Source organism: Pararge aegeria, chromosome 16 (genome assembly GCF_905163445.1).
Source record: "Pararge aegeria chromosome 16, ilParAegt1.1, whole genome shotgun sequence".
Lineage (NCBI taxonomy): Eukaryota > Metazoa > Arthropoda > Insecta > Lepidoptera > Nymphalidae > Pararge > Pararge aegeria.
In genome coordinates, this window is record NC_053195.1 from 17125868 (window position 1) to 17142361 (window position 16494).

The following is a 16494-nucleotide window of genomic DNA, read 5'->3' on the forward strand; positions in this document are numbered from 1 at the left end:
ACCCGCCATTTTAACCGGCAATAAGGTAAACTGTTGAAAATATCTATTTCGAATATCTATACTGCTTCATGTGTAAACACGAAACTATATCAACGTTGCCTCATTTTTTATTTATTCGTGTAGCATACGTAGGAATCTAGATATATTAAAAAATATAATAAAATATCCATGACTATTTTATTATATTTTAAATGGTGTGATAAAAAATATTCAAAGCCATATTATATGCGTTGAATTCATAAGTAATGTAGGTAGTTTTCTTTCAGTAAAAGTGTTTAATATAATCTACATCGCTAGCTGGAAAGGGGGTATAGGACAAAAAATGTAATAAACTATATTTAGAGATATTGAATTGAATTATTATAATTCAGTTTTCATATAAAAGTAACTTGACTGTGACGACATGATCTCGCGTGTGCGCGTATGACCTTGTTTTAGTATTATTTAGGACCCATAGCATTTTTGCTGTTGCAATAGTACGACGAGACCCCATTTGATATATAATGGTTGTCACTGCTTATTTTTATAAACGTATTGATCCCATTTAGTAGTTATTGGATAAAAGTGTTTAATGAATATTATAATACTCCATCAGACCCCCTTCACAACTAGCCTTGTCAAATTAGATTCTTATAAGGTGTCACTCGTGGGTACATCCGGCTCGTTTAGACAGTTTGTTACGCTACACTCGCAGCTAACTTCCGCGACGACACAAAGTTTCAATCGGACTGTAATCTTACCATATTTTATCACTAATTGAAACTAAAGCCGAAACTTCACGTCACACTTGTGGTCACAAAATAACACTTAAAACGTTCCACCAATGAGATTGTGACGTGTTATTAATATCTACCAGTTAGGTCATTCAAAAATCGAACGTGACGAATTATTCTATAAAAAAAAAAAAAAAAACAGTTGAACGTTCTGAATCGCGCTTCGTCTTTACAGTCTTTATTAAATTTATTTATTGTATTTGACCAATTTTTTTTACACTGACATTGTCCTCAGTAGTTGAAAGCTCCAATGTTGAATCTTGTGAAGTGAGATGAAGCTCCAATGTTTTTGCATCTCGTGCTGTTATTTCCTCGATAACCTCAGAATTCTAGGTTTGTACCAAATGCTTTGCTTATGGCTCAATCTAAGATTACTTCGCGTGCCCCAACTTCCCCCGTACTTCACTTTTGCTCGCAAGTTATTCCTTTCTGCACGGCAGGTGGGCCACCAGTCCACTGAGCCCCGAAAAAGACATGCCGCTAAGTGATCTGGCGTTCCGGTACGATGTTGCGTAGCAACCGATTAGATTAGGGGTATCATCATTTCAGCCTGCGGACGTCTACTGCCGAGCATAGTAATTTCCCAAGAAGCGCTGCTACACCCGGTCCTCAGCCTTCCTCATCCATCCGCTCCCATCATTCTCTTGATGCCGTCGTTCCATCGTGCTTCAGGGCGTGTCACACTACGCTTGCTTGCTCGAGGTGGACACAGCGACCACGATTAGAGAAATGTGTTTAATGTACCACAACTTTAACAGGTTAGGCGGCATCTTACACTGCATTGTCACTAGCCCAGCAGGTGAGATTGCAGTCCAGGGTTATCTTAAATAAAAATAATGAACGTCCGTTTTCACTAACAATGGAAAACGAAACGCTAAATAAAAAAGGCATTTACATACATTTACAATTCACAAATCGATTTTCACTAGTCTAGAATCATAGACTAGTGAATTTACCTTTCTATGATTCTAGGAGCCATAGAATTGTTGGTGCCAAAATACCGATTTTGTGTTTGTATCATATTTTCATTTTTCGTATGGAATCTCAAGGTTAGAAGTTATACTCTTTTGGCGTAACGAGATAAAAATTTAAAATCTTTTCAAAACATTAATCTTTCGCCTCATTTTACGTTTGTAGAAAAAGGTACATACATTACATACATTGAAAGTTACATACATACATACATAGTATTATAACGCAATATCAGTTAGTTAAATAAAGTTTATTTAAATATCACAAAAAAAAGATATATTTATATAATTAAAGAAATTGACATAATAAACATAATTACATTAGTAATACTATTAAGACTCATTATCGGACAACCAACATTAAAATTAAAACCCGAATGCGCCCGCAGACGTTGACAATTGAAAGTGTGCACACTGTCAAAACTTATAGTTAACTTCAGGGTGTCGGTTTTTTGTGGCGGTGCGCGCATCGTAAAAATTTACCCTCAACATTTTTCCCTAACGCGCCAAAAGAAGTATAACTACCAAAAGAACGAATTTATACTTTTTTCATCTGTCAAGTGTCCCAAGAACTTCACGATCCGCCTTGTTTTCCCTAGGAGTCGTGTGTAGACGGGGCCCGGGCGCTACCGCGGCGCGGCCTGGCGCAGCGCCAGCAGGTCGTGCAGCTGCGCCTTGTAGAGCTGCGTGACGTCATGCAGGTCGAGGCGCAGCTCGTGCAGCTGCTCCTCCTTCTCGCCGTACATCTGCAGCAGCGCGTCGTACTGCTCCTGCAGGCTCTGCAACACCACACGCCGGCGACGCTCCAGAGAGGATACGAACACGCGATGTCACAGGATCCGTTACATCATCCCTTCTCAATAGAAGTAAATGGAATAGAACTACTTTATTTGCTAGAATGTGCTACATGTTTCGATGTTACAATAATTCATAATAATAATTATAAATATAAATATTACGACAATACACACATCGCCATCTAGCGCCAAATTAAGCGTAGCTTGTGTTATGGGTACTAAGATGACTGATGAATATTTTTATTATTAATATACATATAAATACATTTTTAAATAAACACCCAGACACTGAAAAAAATTAATATTCAAACATTTTCCAGTTGTGGGGATCGAAATAATCATTTATGACTCCCAAACACTCAACTAATTTGATAGTATGCAAAATTCAAATTTAGACATTTAGACAAACATATATATAATTTTTTAATTTATATATTTTATTCAGATTATAAACTATATGATTACACAAAACTGCGCAAATGTTTTCACACAGACAGACAATTTTTTACTGCTCATGCTGCTGTATGAATTTCAAAAAAAATTTCATTCACGCACGAGGCCGGCTGAACGCCGCGCCTTAAAAAAAAAGTAGGTTGTTCAAATCCCCGCCATTTTTCATCAATACTTTTAAGGTTATGTTTACAAAAAAAATAGCGGTTCAAATTTTGACAGCACACCGCCAGGTATTTTCAAATTATAATTATATTTTTCGAATTCCATAGATAAATGAGAATAGTGAAGTGGCAAATATAGACATTCCGCCAAGTACATCGAAATCGGAACCTTTCAACATTTTAGAACATATTCTAGTGTGTTCAAATAATTGCATTATACACAATAAATAATTACTACTACAATAAATAATTCTTGCATTGATAGGTAATTCTTAGTTTATTTGTATATACTAAATAATGGGTGATATTATCATTAAAACAGCCAGTCCTGGTAGACTGGCTGTTTTAATGATAACAGTAAGCTAACTGTTTGAGAATCTTTTCGACGTTTCATGTTATGGGAGTAGATAAAGTCTTGTATGTTACTGATGATAATTATTAGATATTAAATACTGAAATTAGTAACTGCCGTTTTATATCCGTCTTATAGCGACTGTAGCGCCATCTAGTAGGTCCATATTACAATGAGACGTGAAACGAGAAACAATAAGTGTTTTTACCGTCTTTGTGGAACTACCAATTTTATAGTTCATTATAAATTAAACCTTTGATAATCGTTCAATTTTTAAATTACATGACATGTATGAGTTTACTTTGTAATTTATTTGGCCGCTAAACCACGACAGATTTGCAATTTCGATTTATCTCGAAGAAGGTTGTCAAAATACTGCATAAATTTCAAAGCATGTTTGAGAAATAGAATAATAGCAATAAACTGATTAAAGTTGTCGCTGATGGCTATAAACAACATATACCGAATGGCAAACAACGGCCGGCAAGGTTCGTTAAATGGTGCCAGCAGCGCCGCTAGTGAAGTGAATAGCTTCAGTTTAGCTTTAGATGGGTAGGCGGTAAGCAAACGGCGTATCCGCCAGAGGTTTATAGCGTGTGTGATTGGAAGCGAGAAGTCTACCTGGTAGTCCTGCAGCTTGGCCTGCAGGTCTGCCAGGCGGTCGTTGGTGCGCGCGCGCTCCTCGCGCATGGCGGCCAGCGCGGCGGACAGGCCGCGTCGCTCGCCCTCTTTGCGGGTCAGCGCCGCCAGCGCGTCCTCCACGCCCGCCGCCGACAGCGCGCCGGCGCCCGCGCCCGCACCCGCACCCGCACCCTCCTCCTGCGGACACACTTTTGCGATCAGCATTTCTCACCCATTAGCTGTTTCATATGATATTCGTTTTATTTTATAGTATTAATGGTACCAACAAACTATATTAATTTAGCTAAAAATTAACACAACCTAATTAATTAAGAGTATCATTGCGAGTCGAAATTACAGGAAGAAATACTTTTGGAGCAATAATTCCTTTGACTCAACGCAACGCAATCTAATTGAATAATAAAATATATATCTTAAACTGGACAAATCAGATTTAAAATTGTCTAAAATCGTAACTTTTTTTTTTGAATGTGTAACCAACGAAGAGGACCTCTTATCAACTCTTTTTGTTTACCTTAACTTCGAGGAAATTTTTGTTTGTTTGTCCTTCTTTCACGACCTAACTTAGCACTTTAACTTGATTTCTGACATAGAGTTAAGTAACATAAGGTTCTTGTTATTCCAGGAAAACACACGGTTCCGTTCGTGGGATTTTTAAAAATTGAACAAAGCGGGTAAAAAATCGGGTTTCCAATTTTTTTTGCAATTTATTCAGCATTCCAGGAATCGCCGAGTTCCATCATAAATGAAATCTGTTTTTACCTACACTTAGAAGAAATAAAAATTTAAATTTTAACTTCCGTATTTTGATTTTTCGGTCTTGCCTTATACCACATCCACGGTACAGGGGAGAAACAATACGCACCGTTTGCCAAAACGAAGTGGAGAATGAGTCTGACGCGATAGACTGGGAGGGGGACACGTCTCCACGTGTGGATACTTGTTCCTGGAACACAAAATCGTTTTTCACCATACTAACGGGTAAAGATACGAAACAAAATAAAAGCAAAATCTCCTTAGGTAAATATCATAGAAACCATAACACAAAAGATAAGTAAATTATTGTAAGACCGGTATGATGAAAACCCATGGAATAAAAACTCCAATTTTGCGCGTTAAAAAGTATCAAAATATTTTGTTATGAGTCGCTGAACATTAAAGATCTAATAATGTTATAATAAAACTGTTACAAACAAACTGGAAAAGTGCGAAACAAATATTTGAATGTTAACTTTTAGTTCCTCATAATATAATATACATATAGTAGCACATTGAACTCATGTAAAAATTTTTTGTAATTATAAAATAACTTAGACGAATTTAATTTACTCAGTTTTTGGCATTGGGAGTTGAAGGCAATCGTCAAAGCTTAGTTGTTTGCTGGTTATGCCTTTTTTTTGAGAAGAGAAATTTGAAGTCATTTTGAAAGAATGAATTAATGTTGGATGAGTACTTGTAATATAGCGTTCCGTTTCCTCTCAGTCTCTAAAATACTTTGACATTCGGCTAGTTGTGTTTCTATCTCGCTCACTCTCGCCTTGAGCGCCGTTATTTCTGTCTCGGATTCTTGCTTCAAGCTCTCCATCTCGTTGCTCTTGCTGAAACAATATTTTCATAATTATAGATTCTTGACTGATTCTCTAATACTATTTTCAATGTATATTAATAACTTCTTTAGGCGCGTTGAGCATTTTTTGGGTGAACAACGATCATGGAATTCACGGTATCGTCACCGTACGCTTCACATGAGCTATATGTGTACTGTGTATATTAGGCTGGCCCCAAAAAATTAAGTTTAAATATTATTCTATATTCAGAAGCAGGTCTAAAAGATATATATATAAAGTACTGGTCTTGGAAACTTTAAAAAATTTGGAGCAATCTTTCAATATTAAAATTTCGACTTGAGATTTTCAGGATCTTTATCATTTTTCTTGTAGAAAAAAATGAAATACCTAATGAGAAAAAAATAAAAAAAAAACTTTTTTTGAAATTTTAAAAAATTTGGACCCTTAAAAAAATTTTTTTGACCTTCAATTTGCGGGGGACTCTTAAAAAACATTATAAGCTTACATATTTTGGTACGAGACTCGAAAAAAAAAATAGTATTTAATTTTCTCTTCTATCGGCAGTCCCCAAAGACTGTCCTGCAAACATGCAGACAAAAATCAATGCTTTTTAGTAGGGTACCTCAGGGAAATGGTAAAATAAGAGCAGCAGTCTGCGAGCTGCGAGCAGCGCGTCTCACCGGTCCAGCAACTCCTGCGCCGCGGCCTGCATCTCCTCGGCCGCGCGGCACCGCTCGCTCAGCTCGCGCACGGCGCGGCTGCCGGCCAGCTGGTCGCGGTGCGCCGCCGCCAGCTGCGAGCCCAGCGCCGCGGCCTCGTCGCGCGCCGCGCGCTCGCGCTCCCGCGCCCTGCTCGCCTGCGTCTCGGCCTCCGCTGGCGGCGCGGGACGATGGCATTATGAACGTGACGAGCTCAACGTCGCTAACAAGATGCCACCACCGAGATGCTGCATCACGCTAGCGAAGTTTTCGCTAACAATGACCGTATATACAACTTCCAAAGATGAATGGTCGGACCTCGGTCACCAGACACGAACACCCGCTCGGAAGACGGTCTTCCTATTACGATTGTCTATCAGTGACCGCGACTCTTCAGTTAATACAAAATATATTTTACGTGACGCACTTGGCGCTTTCTGTGATTTGTCCGAGGCTTTTGATTGTGTTTCACCTTAGGCGTTAATCAGATAATTGCACTTCTACGGAATTCGTGGATTAATCAATATTGGTGGCTCTAGATTTAATCATATTCTATTTTAATTATAGAGTTCAAAAAGTTGACGTTAATGGAAATTGGTCTAATTCATGGTCATTTGTGAAAAGAAGTGTCACTCACGGGTCTATATCAGGTTCAGGACCTTTTTTGTTCCTCATTTACATTTATGACCTTACTTTGCTAAGGACAATTATGGCTCCAGAATGTGAAATTGGATCTGGTGGATACGGCAATCTTTGTAGGAATAACGTTAAAACGGGGTCCATGCATAAATAATTTATCAAACAAACTTAGCTCTGTAGCATACCGAAATAACAAACATAATTTTCCAGCATTTTATTATAGGGTATTGCTGTTGATTTTTTACTGCAGAGGAAGGCTGAAAAGTCATTAAGGGATAAATGAATAGGAGTGAAAATAATGAGGTGCATAATAAGTAAATTGAAAGAAGTTACAATAATGATGCAAAGAACCATATTTGAAAATGAAATGGATGTCGTAATAAGGGCCTGTGACAATGCTACATGAAAGGTCAGTCGTGAGTGCGGGTCGCTCGCCGGCTCACCGAGCTGTGCCGCCAGCCCCGCGGCCGCGGCGGCGTGCGCGCGCTCGCGCTCCACCGCGCCGCGCTGCAGCGCCGCCAGCTGCTGCAGCAGCGCGGCCGGCGCCTCGGCCTCGCCCGCCGCGCGCGCCTCGCCCGCCTCGCGCGCCTCCGCCGCCTCGCGCCGCAGCGCCTCCGCGCGCGCCACCCAGCGCTGCTCCTCTGCGCGCCAACACACTCACTATTCACTTGTTCGTCACTCATCAACCGGACGCGTTATTACATCGGTGTAAGGCTCATAAACCAAGATATTGAGGATAAATTTGAGGATAAATTTATAAATACTTCATATAGCCAGGACCGCATTCGGGTCCACATCAATTACGAAGGTTTGAAGCTTTTTTTTTAATATTGAAAATTTGTTTTATTTTAATGTAGTTAGATAATGCTAGCTAGATTTTATCTGTGTTAAGGATAAACAGCCCTGTCCCCCGGAATATACATAAAAAGTAATATAGTTGTTATATGTTCATTCATTTAGTTTTGCTAAAAATCCTTTTTGTTAGTGCAAGAAAATTATAGTTGTAAAGAATTTTGATAATTCGGTTTCGAATTATCAAAATTCACTGCACTGCTACACATACTGCTATGAGATAATCACGGTGAGGTTTAACTAGGGAATGGTAATAGTACACGCTGATATACCGTGTCCTACTTGCAAGGTGACAAGAGTCGAGTGTCATAGAACAACGGGAAGCGGCAATGACGTCACTCACTCACCGCGGACTCGCTCGTCGCGCAGCTGTCGCAGCTCGTGGCGCAAGAGCGCGACGTCCCGCTCGGCGCGCTCGCACTTGTCCGCCAAGGCCGCGCCCGCCGCCTGCTGCTGTTGCCGCTCAGCGGCACCGCGCTGCGCGTCCGCCAGCTCGTGCTTCAGCGCGTCCAGCGACGTGCGCGCGCCCTCCAGCTTCTGACTCGCGTCGTCCAGCGCGCCCTTGGTCTGACGACAGTATTCTCTGTTAATGTTTACAGACGAGCGCTTGGCTGCAGTCACTGATGGTAACTGATGATGCAGCCTAAGCTGGAGCGCGCTCGCCTAGAAGATGCCTATTCACTCTTGATTTGAAGTTACTCACATTGTAGGCACTGGGGAAAATGGAAGCTGGAAAGACATTCCAGATCCTTGCGGTGCGGATTTGAACGTCCGCGGTATATCAACTACGTAGGGATGCAGATCCTTACGGTGCCCCCTCGCCTTTTTACAAAATGTTCAACATATTTAAAATGTACATTGTCTATGTAAAACAATCGGTTAAATATCACTTTAAAAAACAAAACCTCACATTTGCCTGATAAAGTAATAATTAAACATTATCTACGAATGTATCTTTGTCATCTGATGTTAATAAACACCAGATTAGATAAGGACAGTCCAGCCATAAATTACAGCCGACGTATAAACAGAAACGAATATTACTTGAGACCCTGAGATTTGCAATAAAAATCACGAGATAATGTGTACTTTAAATCAATAAACATAATTTGTAATATCGGGTTTATGTAATACTATCTTTTGCCCAAAGTTTCGCCTATGTAGACTTACGAATAACTTATAAAAATGAGTGATAGAAATATATACCCTTCTAACGCTACATTGTTCCTGCGGGAAGCTGTGGATTCTTCGGGATAAAATTAAGCCTATGACATTCAAGATGCAATAAGCTATTTCCATTCTGAATCTCTGCCGAATCAGAAAATAAAGCTATAGTTTATATTTATATAGATTTAAAATATCATTTTGAATTTAGATTACAAGTTTCAGCCAAATCGGCACTGTCATTGTGTTTTGAAGGAGTAACAAACATGCAAACTGCCCAACCTTTTAACATAATGTGTTTAGATATGCTTAAAAGCCAACAATCGTTCTTATTAATAAAAATCAGCCAGGGCCATGAACCTCGTATCACAAATTATGAAATAAAAAGCTACAGTCCATGAAGAGATATCAAACTTAAAATTTGTACGAAAATAATTACGACTCTTCTTCCGTGAATATTACTTATAATTTTGATACATTACTCCATCCATCACTACTTTTTATTACTCACATAACTCTCAGTTGATTTAAATTATCACTTTTAGGTGAAAAGGCCACTTTTGCCCCCTAGCATTCAATCCTATCTTCGTTTCCATGTATAAGTTTATTCGAGTTTGACTATCTACCTATCTACAATTCCTATACTAAAGCCCTAACATAAGCACTGGAAACTCACACGAGCATCGCTTCTGGCACCATTTAACGATTTAAGCTCAACGTCATAAACAAGCCATTGAGAAGTTCAAATTCAAATTCAAATTCATTTATTTCAAGTAGGCCTACTTTATAAGCACTTTTGAAACGTCAAGTATGCATGTTTGTGTGACTCTACCACCGGTTCGGAAAGCAGATTCTACCGAGAAGAGCCGGCAAGAAACTCAGTAGTTGCTCTTTTCCAACATCAACATTTACAATCATTTTGCTATCTTGCGGGAGATGAGAGCGAGGCTGGCTGCTTCCATTCTACCTTGTCATTGAGGAATTCATCAAATATATAGTAACCTCGCTGTACTAGATGCGTTTTTACACATTTTTTAAATGTATGCATTGGTAGGTCAAGAATTTCCTTAGGAATCATGTTGTAAAAGCGTATACTCAACCCCACAAAGGAGTTCTGCACCTTTCGCAGACGATATGCAGGTATCACCAATCTATGACCGTTTCTGGTAAGTCGATTGTTAATTTCAGCTTTTGATTTATAAAGAGTAATATTTTGCCTCACAAAGACTATATTATTATAAATGTATTGCGAAGCTACTGTAAGAATACCTATTTGTTTAAATTTTTCACGAAGCGATTCGCGTGATCCAAGTTTATATATTGATCGTACGGCTCTTTTCTGTAGTATAAATATACTTTCAATATCTGCAGCTTTTCCCCACAGCAAGATCCCATAGGACATAATACTGTGAAAGTATGCGAAATAAACAAGCCTAGCTGTTTCAACATCGGTAAGCTGTCTAATTTTCCTGATTGCATATGCAGCTGAGCTGAGTTTACTCGCTAGGCTTTCTATATGGGTACCCCACTGTAGCTTACAATCTAAGGTCACTCCTAGAAAAACAGTGGAGTTTTCTATTTCAAGTGTTTCTCCATTTATTATGATGTTTTTATCAATTTTTTTTACGTTAGGCAAAACAAATTCCAAACACTTAGTTTTTTTTGCATTTAAAAGTAAGTTATTAACAGTAAACCAGTCTGACACATGTGACAAAGCACGGTTTACGTCGTCAAAATTATCTTTGTTTCTATCAGTCTTAAAAATGAGAGATGTATCATCTGCGAACAGTACAATCTCACAAGTTCCCCTGACATGGTGTGGCAGATCATTTATATAAACCAGAAACAATAAGGGACCCAAAATTGAGCCTTGTGGGACACCCATTAAGGCAGATGATCCCTTAGACTTTATGTCTTTTACGCATACCCTTTGAACTCTATCACTTAGATAAGAGGCAATTAAATTGAGTGCAACGTTTTTGATGCCATAGTGGCTTAGTTTTAATAACAACGTTTTGTGTTCAACGCAATCGAATGCTTTGGACAGATCACAGAAAACACCAATGGCATTCTGCGAACGTTCCCAGGCATCGTAAATATGCTTTATGAGTCTTGCGCCTGCATCCGTTGTACTACGACCTTTAGTGAAGCCGTACTGCTCCGGATGAAGTAAGTTATGTACATTAAAATGATTTAAAAGTTGATAAAGTATAATTTTTTCAAAGACCTTACTAAGAGTTGGCAAGATTGAAATAGGCCTGTAATTGTTAAGGTCATTTTTATGACCGGATTTAAAAAGGGGTATTAATTTACTACATTTCATTAGGTTCGGAAAAATACCCATATCAACACATTCATTAAAAATTACAGCTAGATAAGGGGCAATAACGTCAATAATGTTAGAAATGACCATCACCGACATACCCCACAGATCACTGGTTTTTTTCAACTTTAATAACCTGAAATTCTTTACAATATCTATTGCAGATATATGTTTAAAATTAAATAAAACATTGCACTCTTTAACATTATTCGTTTGCTTAAGAAGGGAATACTTAAGCAAACGAATGCATAAAAACACCCGAGCGGGTGCCTCACTGCCAATAAACGAAACTATTTAATTTTTAATCGACGTCATGATAGTATTTTGTGCCTATGTGCTGAGTGAAAAAGCCCTTAGTGCGAGAGTAGTACGGTCCCATCCAAAAAGTAGTTTTCGGGTATCAAAAGCTGGGGTAACATTGAACTTATTTTTATAGTTTTAAAGCTCGAATGGATCCACAATTCTATAGCTTGTGTTCTGGGCAAACCATTTGTTAAATAAAAATTTGTTGTACCTAATTTACGACTCTAAAACTAGTGATTTTAGGTAAATTTCGCTATGACGCGGATGCAAGCTGCAAATCTCCTGTAAAGTTTAGGATTTAACAGTCCAAACAATTCAAAGAAGATATCGTACCATTCCGCCACCCAATAGTCATAGCTATCGTCATATTTACCTCTATAAGTTCAGTCTCCAGCTTCTTGTTGGCATTAGTCAGCCGGTACACGGCTTCAATCTGGGTAACTTCCACCTCTTCCTTGGACGCCATTGATCGCTTGACACGCTCTAGCTCCGATGTCAGCTCTGCTAGTTTGTCTCTGTAGAAAATAAACACAATATTGTTCTTACAGTTTCATTTTTTTTCTTACAATCTGGTATGATATTCTGCACATAATAATTGAATTGATGAAAAATGTAGCTTAAAAAGAAAAGTTTCTTTATATGTTTACAAAATAAGGACTAATAGCTAAGTGTGATCATCAGAGAAGAATCACCTCAAACCCTTAATAACTTGTTCGTTGTCCTTCTCTTTGGCCCGCAACTTCTTGATGATATTGGAATGCTGCAACTCCTGGCGTGCAAGTTTCTCCCCCTCCTCCTGTAGCTGGGCTATGATCTCCTCCTTTTCCTTTAAGCTGCTCTCAAATTCCGAAGAGTTCTTCCGGCATACTTCAGTTTTGTAATTGTCTAGACGATGCCTTAACTGATCCTGAGAATAGGCCATAATATTTTGTTTTTTTTTCATATATGTGCATACTTATTCAACAAAGGACTGCACTAAAACACTTTGTTTTTGCTACACTAAGAATTAAAATTTATAAAAAATGAGAAAAAGAAAGATTTTTAAATATTTTAATTATTTTGTTTCCTAGAATTTCAATTACATGTTATCATTTTAATTAATTTCCTACTCATGAATTATGGGTATACAAAATATTTGAAATTCGATTATAAATAAAATGAAAAAAAAACTTTTAAAGCAATATTTAAACCACTTAATAGTTATATAGGTAGTATTTTAGGAGAATGATTTGATACAACTAACACTATTCCAAGCTTTTTAATATAGGATGTGGCAAAACATAAATATAAAATTAGGATAAGATAAAAATACTAATTCAATTATGATGATATGATAAAGCAACATGTTAGTTGTTACATTACATGTTAACAAGATCTGGCCGCGGCTTCGCTCGCGTGTTCCATATTTGTTCACCTTTTACACTATTATCAGTTATTGGCGAAAATGCTTGGAAAATAATAAAACCTTGTTTCCTCTTCCTATTTTATCAAAGCTAGTTAAAAACATCCCAACCAATGTTAATAAAAACCAAGGTAATGATTAGCTATTGTTACAAACCTTGTGAATTAATCATTCTTGATAAATGCGAAAATACTTGATGAAGTATCTTGGCCTAAATAAAATAAGGAAAGACATTTAAATTTTTTCTAGTTGAATTCTAGAAGTTACATAAATAATACACAATAAAATATGAATCTCATTACTTGTATAATCGTAATTATGCGAACAATTTGGTTCTTTTACTAACCTTTGTCCTCTGTGGGTCAACCTTGTGGTCAATCTCAAACCTCATTACAGATTCTACAAGACTGATTTTGAACACATTTGGGATGCAGTGGTATATCAAGTGAATAATTCAGTTGTGTTGGCTAAATAATGTTAATTATAGTCTAATTTAAATGTTTTAAACTATGATTGATGGAACCATGGGATGGGCCATCTCATTCTCTATTACACTTAATGTTTATTCAAAGTTTATTCAACCCCATCTAAATATGTACACTAGATACTGTTTGATGGGTACACAAACATAGTGAAGAATGTATCTATCTATAAATAGCAGGCCCGAGGTACCAAGTTTTAGACAATAGCGGTCATTTAAACTTACAAAATTGGTTCATGTTTTGACTTGTTTGAACCTACGGTTGCAGCGAGTTACCCCACCTACAGATGCAGTTAGTAAATATACTCTAACAGCAAAGACATGGCAAGAGGTTTACTTCCAGATGAACATGCCTTTATTTATTTATTATTATTATAATCAAAAGGCTAGTTTTTCAACAATTATTAAACAAAATAAAAAGTACCTTTTCTCTAATCACCTGTTGAAATTTCTTCTCAAGTGCTGACAACCTCTGGGTGTATTCCTCAGTTATTGTATTAATATCCCCTCCTTCATGCTTCACCATTAAAGCTTCAACTTGATGCTTTAAACTAGTGTTAGATTCAGTTAACTCTGCATTATTTCTAGTAAGTTCTGTCAGTCTATTCTCTCTAGCATCTAATATTTCTGCCATTTCACACAATCTGCGCATTAATTTATCATTCTCTGACTGGCTTTCATCACTTGTGTTGCTCTGTACTGAAGCCTCTGACAATTCCCTATTGTGTCCACGGATTTTACTTGCTAAGCTTTTACCAAGGACCAAGTCTACTAAATTAGGTGACGATGCTCCGTCAACTTTTTGTTTTAAGCCATATTTCCCAGGGCTATTTCTGCATCCATTGCTACTTTCTCCATTGGGACTAGGAATTATTTCTATGTCCGATGATGTAGCTGTTTCTAGTTCATCCCCTGATGTGTGACCAGATGTTCTGTCGGAACCGATTTTCACTAAATCACTTTTACTTTCTGAACTGACTGGTGATATCCGTTCCTTTACACTTGGTTCTTTCTGAGATGATTCACTACTTTCTGGCACACTACACTGCTTATTCTGAATATTAACGAAAGCAGAACTTTCAGACGCCACCAAATCAGCTGATACGTTAATATTACAAAATGAGGATGAATCACTCAATTTCTCCATTAATACATCTTCTTGGTCTGTAGCTTTTTTCTGCTCGTCTGCTGAATTTTCGTGTGAAATGCTTTCGTTGTCTGCATTTAAAGTCCTATCAGACCATGAACCATCATTTGATGAGTTTTCACTTATTTGCATTTTGTGAGAAATGAGCAACGGCTGATCAACATTTGAAAATTCTTTATCAGTAGGTCTCCTAGCTTCAATTCTAGCTATTTTTGGGAAAGGGCTTAGAGGTTTATCATCAGTATCTAAAACAGTGGGTGCAGTACATTCTGAAATAGAGTTGTAAGACATTGTATCCTCATCATCGTCAGCAACTAAACTCACACTGTCTGCCGTGTCAGCTTTTTCAGTTTGCTCACCAACTGGTGTCGACTTCTTATCTGATAAATAACTTGCCGACAGATTGGAGGAAGAGCTACTGTTTTTATCACTTGCATAGCTATCAAAACCTAAGCATTCAATTGAACTGGGGCTTACTAGACTATCAGGTAAGATCTCCACAGATTCCGAATTGAGCTTTAAGCCAGCACTACTACTATGTGATATGGATTGGCAAGATGCTGCCTCAGAATCAGGTGTGGACTTCAAACTTTGCGACAGAACCTCAACTGAGTCAGAGCTGTTTCTGCTTGATACAAAGGATAATACATTTGACATTGAAGAATTTCGTCTATCATCCATTTTAGGTGACTCCTCCTTTTTTAAACTCAAACATTCAGCACCATCAGACATAACAAGTTGACTTTTCGAAAACAAATCATCTTGACTATCGTATTTATCAGAAATAACATTCATAGATTTAGCTTTTGGAGGCCGGATTACGGTATTTGTATCAGATACTTTGGCATTGGTATCAGATTTCGATTGGTCAAAAAAAGAACCAGCAAAAGAACCCCACATTCTTTGGGAGCTAGATTTAGAAGGGCTCTCTGTCACTACGGTTTTTTCGCCTGTTTCTTCGGACTTTCCGCCCTCAGCACTCATGCTTAAGCCCCAAGAGGAAAAAAAATCTGAGTTATCTTTTTGTGGTACGTTACCGCCTCCGGGCGAAGATTTAGTACTTGAGGGAGCATTTGTCTCGTCTTCTTGTTCTTCACTGCTATCTTCTTGTATATCTAAAGCTTTATCTATAGTCTTCTGTGCCTCTTTCAATGCTGACTTGGCTAAGCTCGTCAACCCCGACGTATCGAACCAATTCATATTTTAAACACATTAGACACGTATAACGTTTTGAAGAAAACGTCGTGTTTAGCACAAAAGCACACAAGTCACAAATATTTCGTATTGTTTTCCAAAAAATCACAGAAAAAATAAATCACAACTCGAGTTTCTTCAAATGACGTTTGCAGCATTCCATTTCGTGTTTATCTTCACAGTTCACACAATTATTATCATAGTTTACTGTTTATGGGAAATACAGTATCTTTATTTGAATTTAAATAACTCGTTGTAAAATTTACGACAGCATAAAATAACAAGAAATATAAATTATTTTGGTAATTTCAATGATCGACTTTCAGTTTCACTTGACATTTCAAGAAAAAAACATAGAAATTGACTAAATATAGGCAGCAGAAAAGGTATTGTAATTTGGACAATGCAACCATAGCTCCAGTGGCGCAATTGGTTAGCGCACGGTACTTATAAGACAGTAGATTGTGTGAGACATGCCGGGGTTGTGAGTTCGAGCCTCACCTGGAGCATAATTTTTTGACCAACTATTTAACCTTTTTTATTTTATTTTTATTAAAAATATAAATTACTGAAA

At 37.8% G+C, this 16494-nt stretch overlaps 1 protein-coding gene and 1 non-coding gene across 2 annotated transcripts; one reads left to right on the forward strand and one right to left on the reverse strand.

Moving 5' to 3' along the window:
* Positions 1-2212: 2212 nt before the first annotated feature.
* LOC120630424 (TATA element modulatory factor) lies at positions 2213-16217 on the reverse strand. The gene is made up of 10 exons (XM_039899650.1): positions 14004-16217; positions 12389-12603; positions 12070-12211; positions 8254-8473; positions 7498-7695; positions 6398-6590; positions 5603-5747; positions 5015-5095; positions 4129-4326; positions 2213-2523 (listed from the first exon to the last, which is right to left on the reverse strand). The coding sequence occupies exons 1-10, from the start codon at positions 15924-15926 to the stop codon at positions 2371-2373; spliced, it is 3468 nt and encodes a 1155-aa protein (XP_039755584.1). The 5' UTR covers positions 15927-16217; the 3' UTR covers positions 2213-2370.
* Positions 16218-16334: 117 nt separating this feature from the next.
* On the forward strand, positions 16335-16429 carry Trnai-uau. The gene is made up of 2 exons: positions 16335-16372; positions 16394-16429. It is a non-coding gene; the product is annotated as a tRNA-Ile (tRNA).
* Positions 16430-16494: the final 65 nt, after the last annotated feature.

Coding starts and splice junctions, on each gene's coding strand:
- LOC120630424 (XM_039899650.1), bottom strand. CDS start 15,926: ATGAATTGGTTCGATACGTCGGGGTTGACGAGCTTAGCCAAGTCAGCA. Junction 8,474..12,069: donor TGGAGACTGAACTTATAGAG/GTAAATATGACG, acceptor TACTGTCGTCAG/ACCAAGGGCGCGCTGGACGA. Junction 5,748..6,397: donor GCGCAGGAGTTGCTGGACCG/GTGAGACGCGCT, acceptor ATATTGTTTCAG/CAAGAGCAACGAGATGGAGA.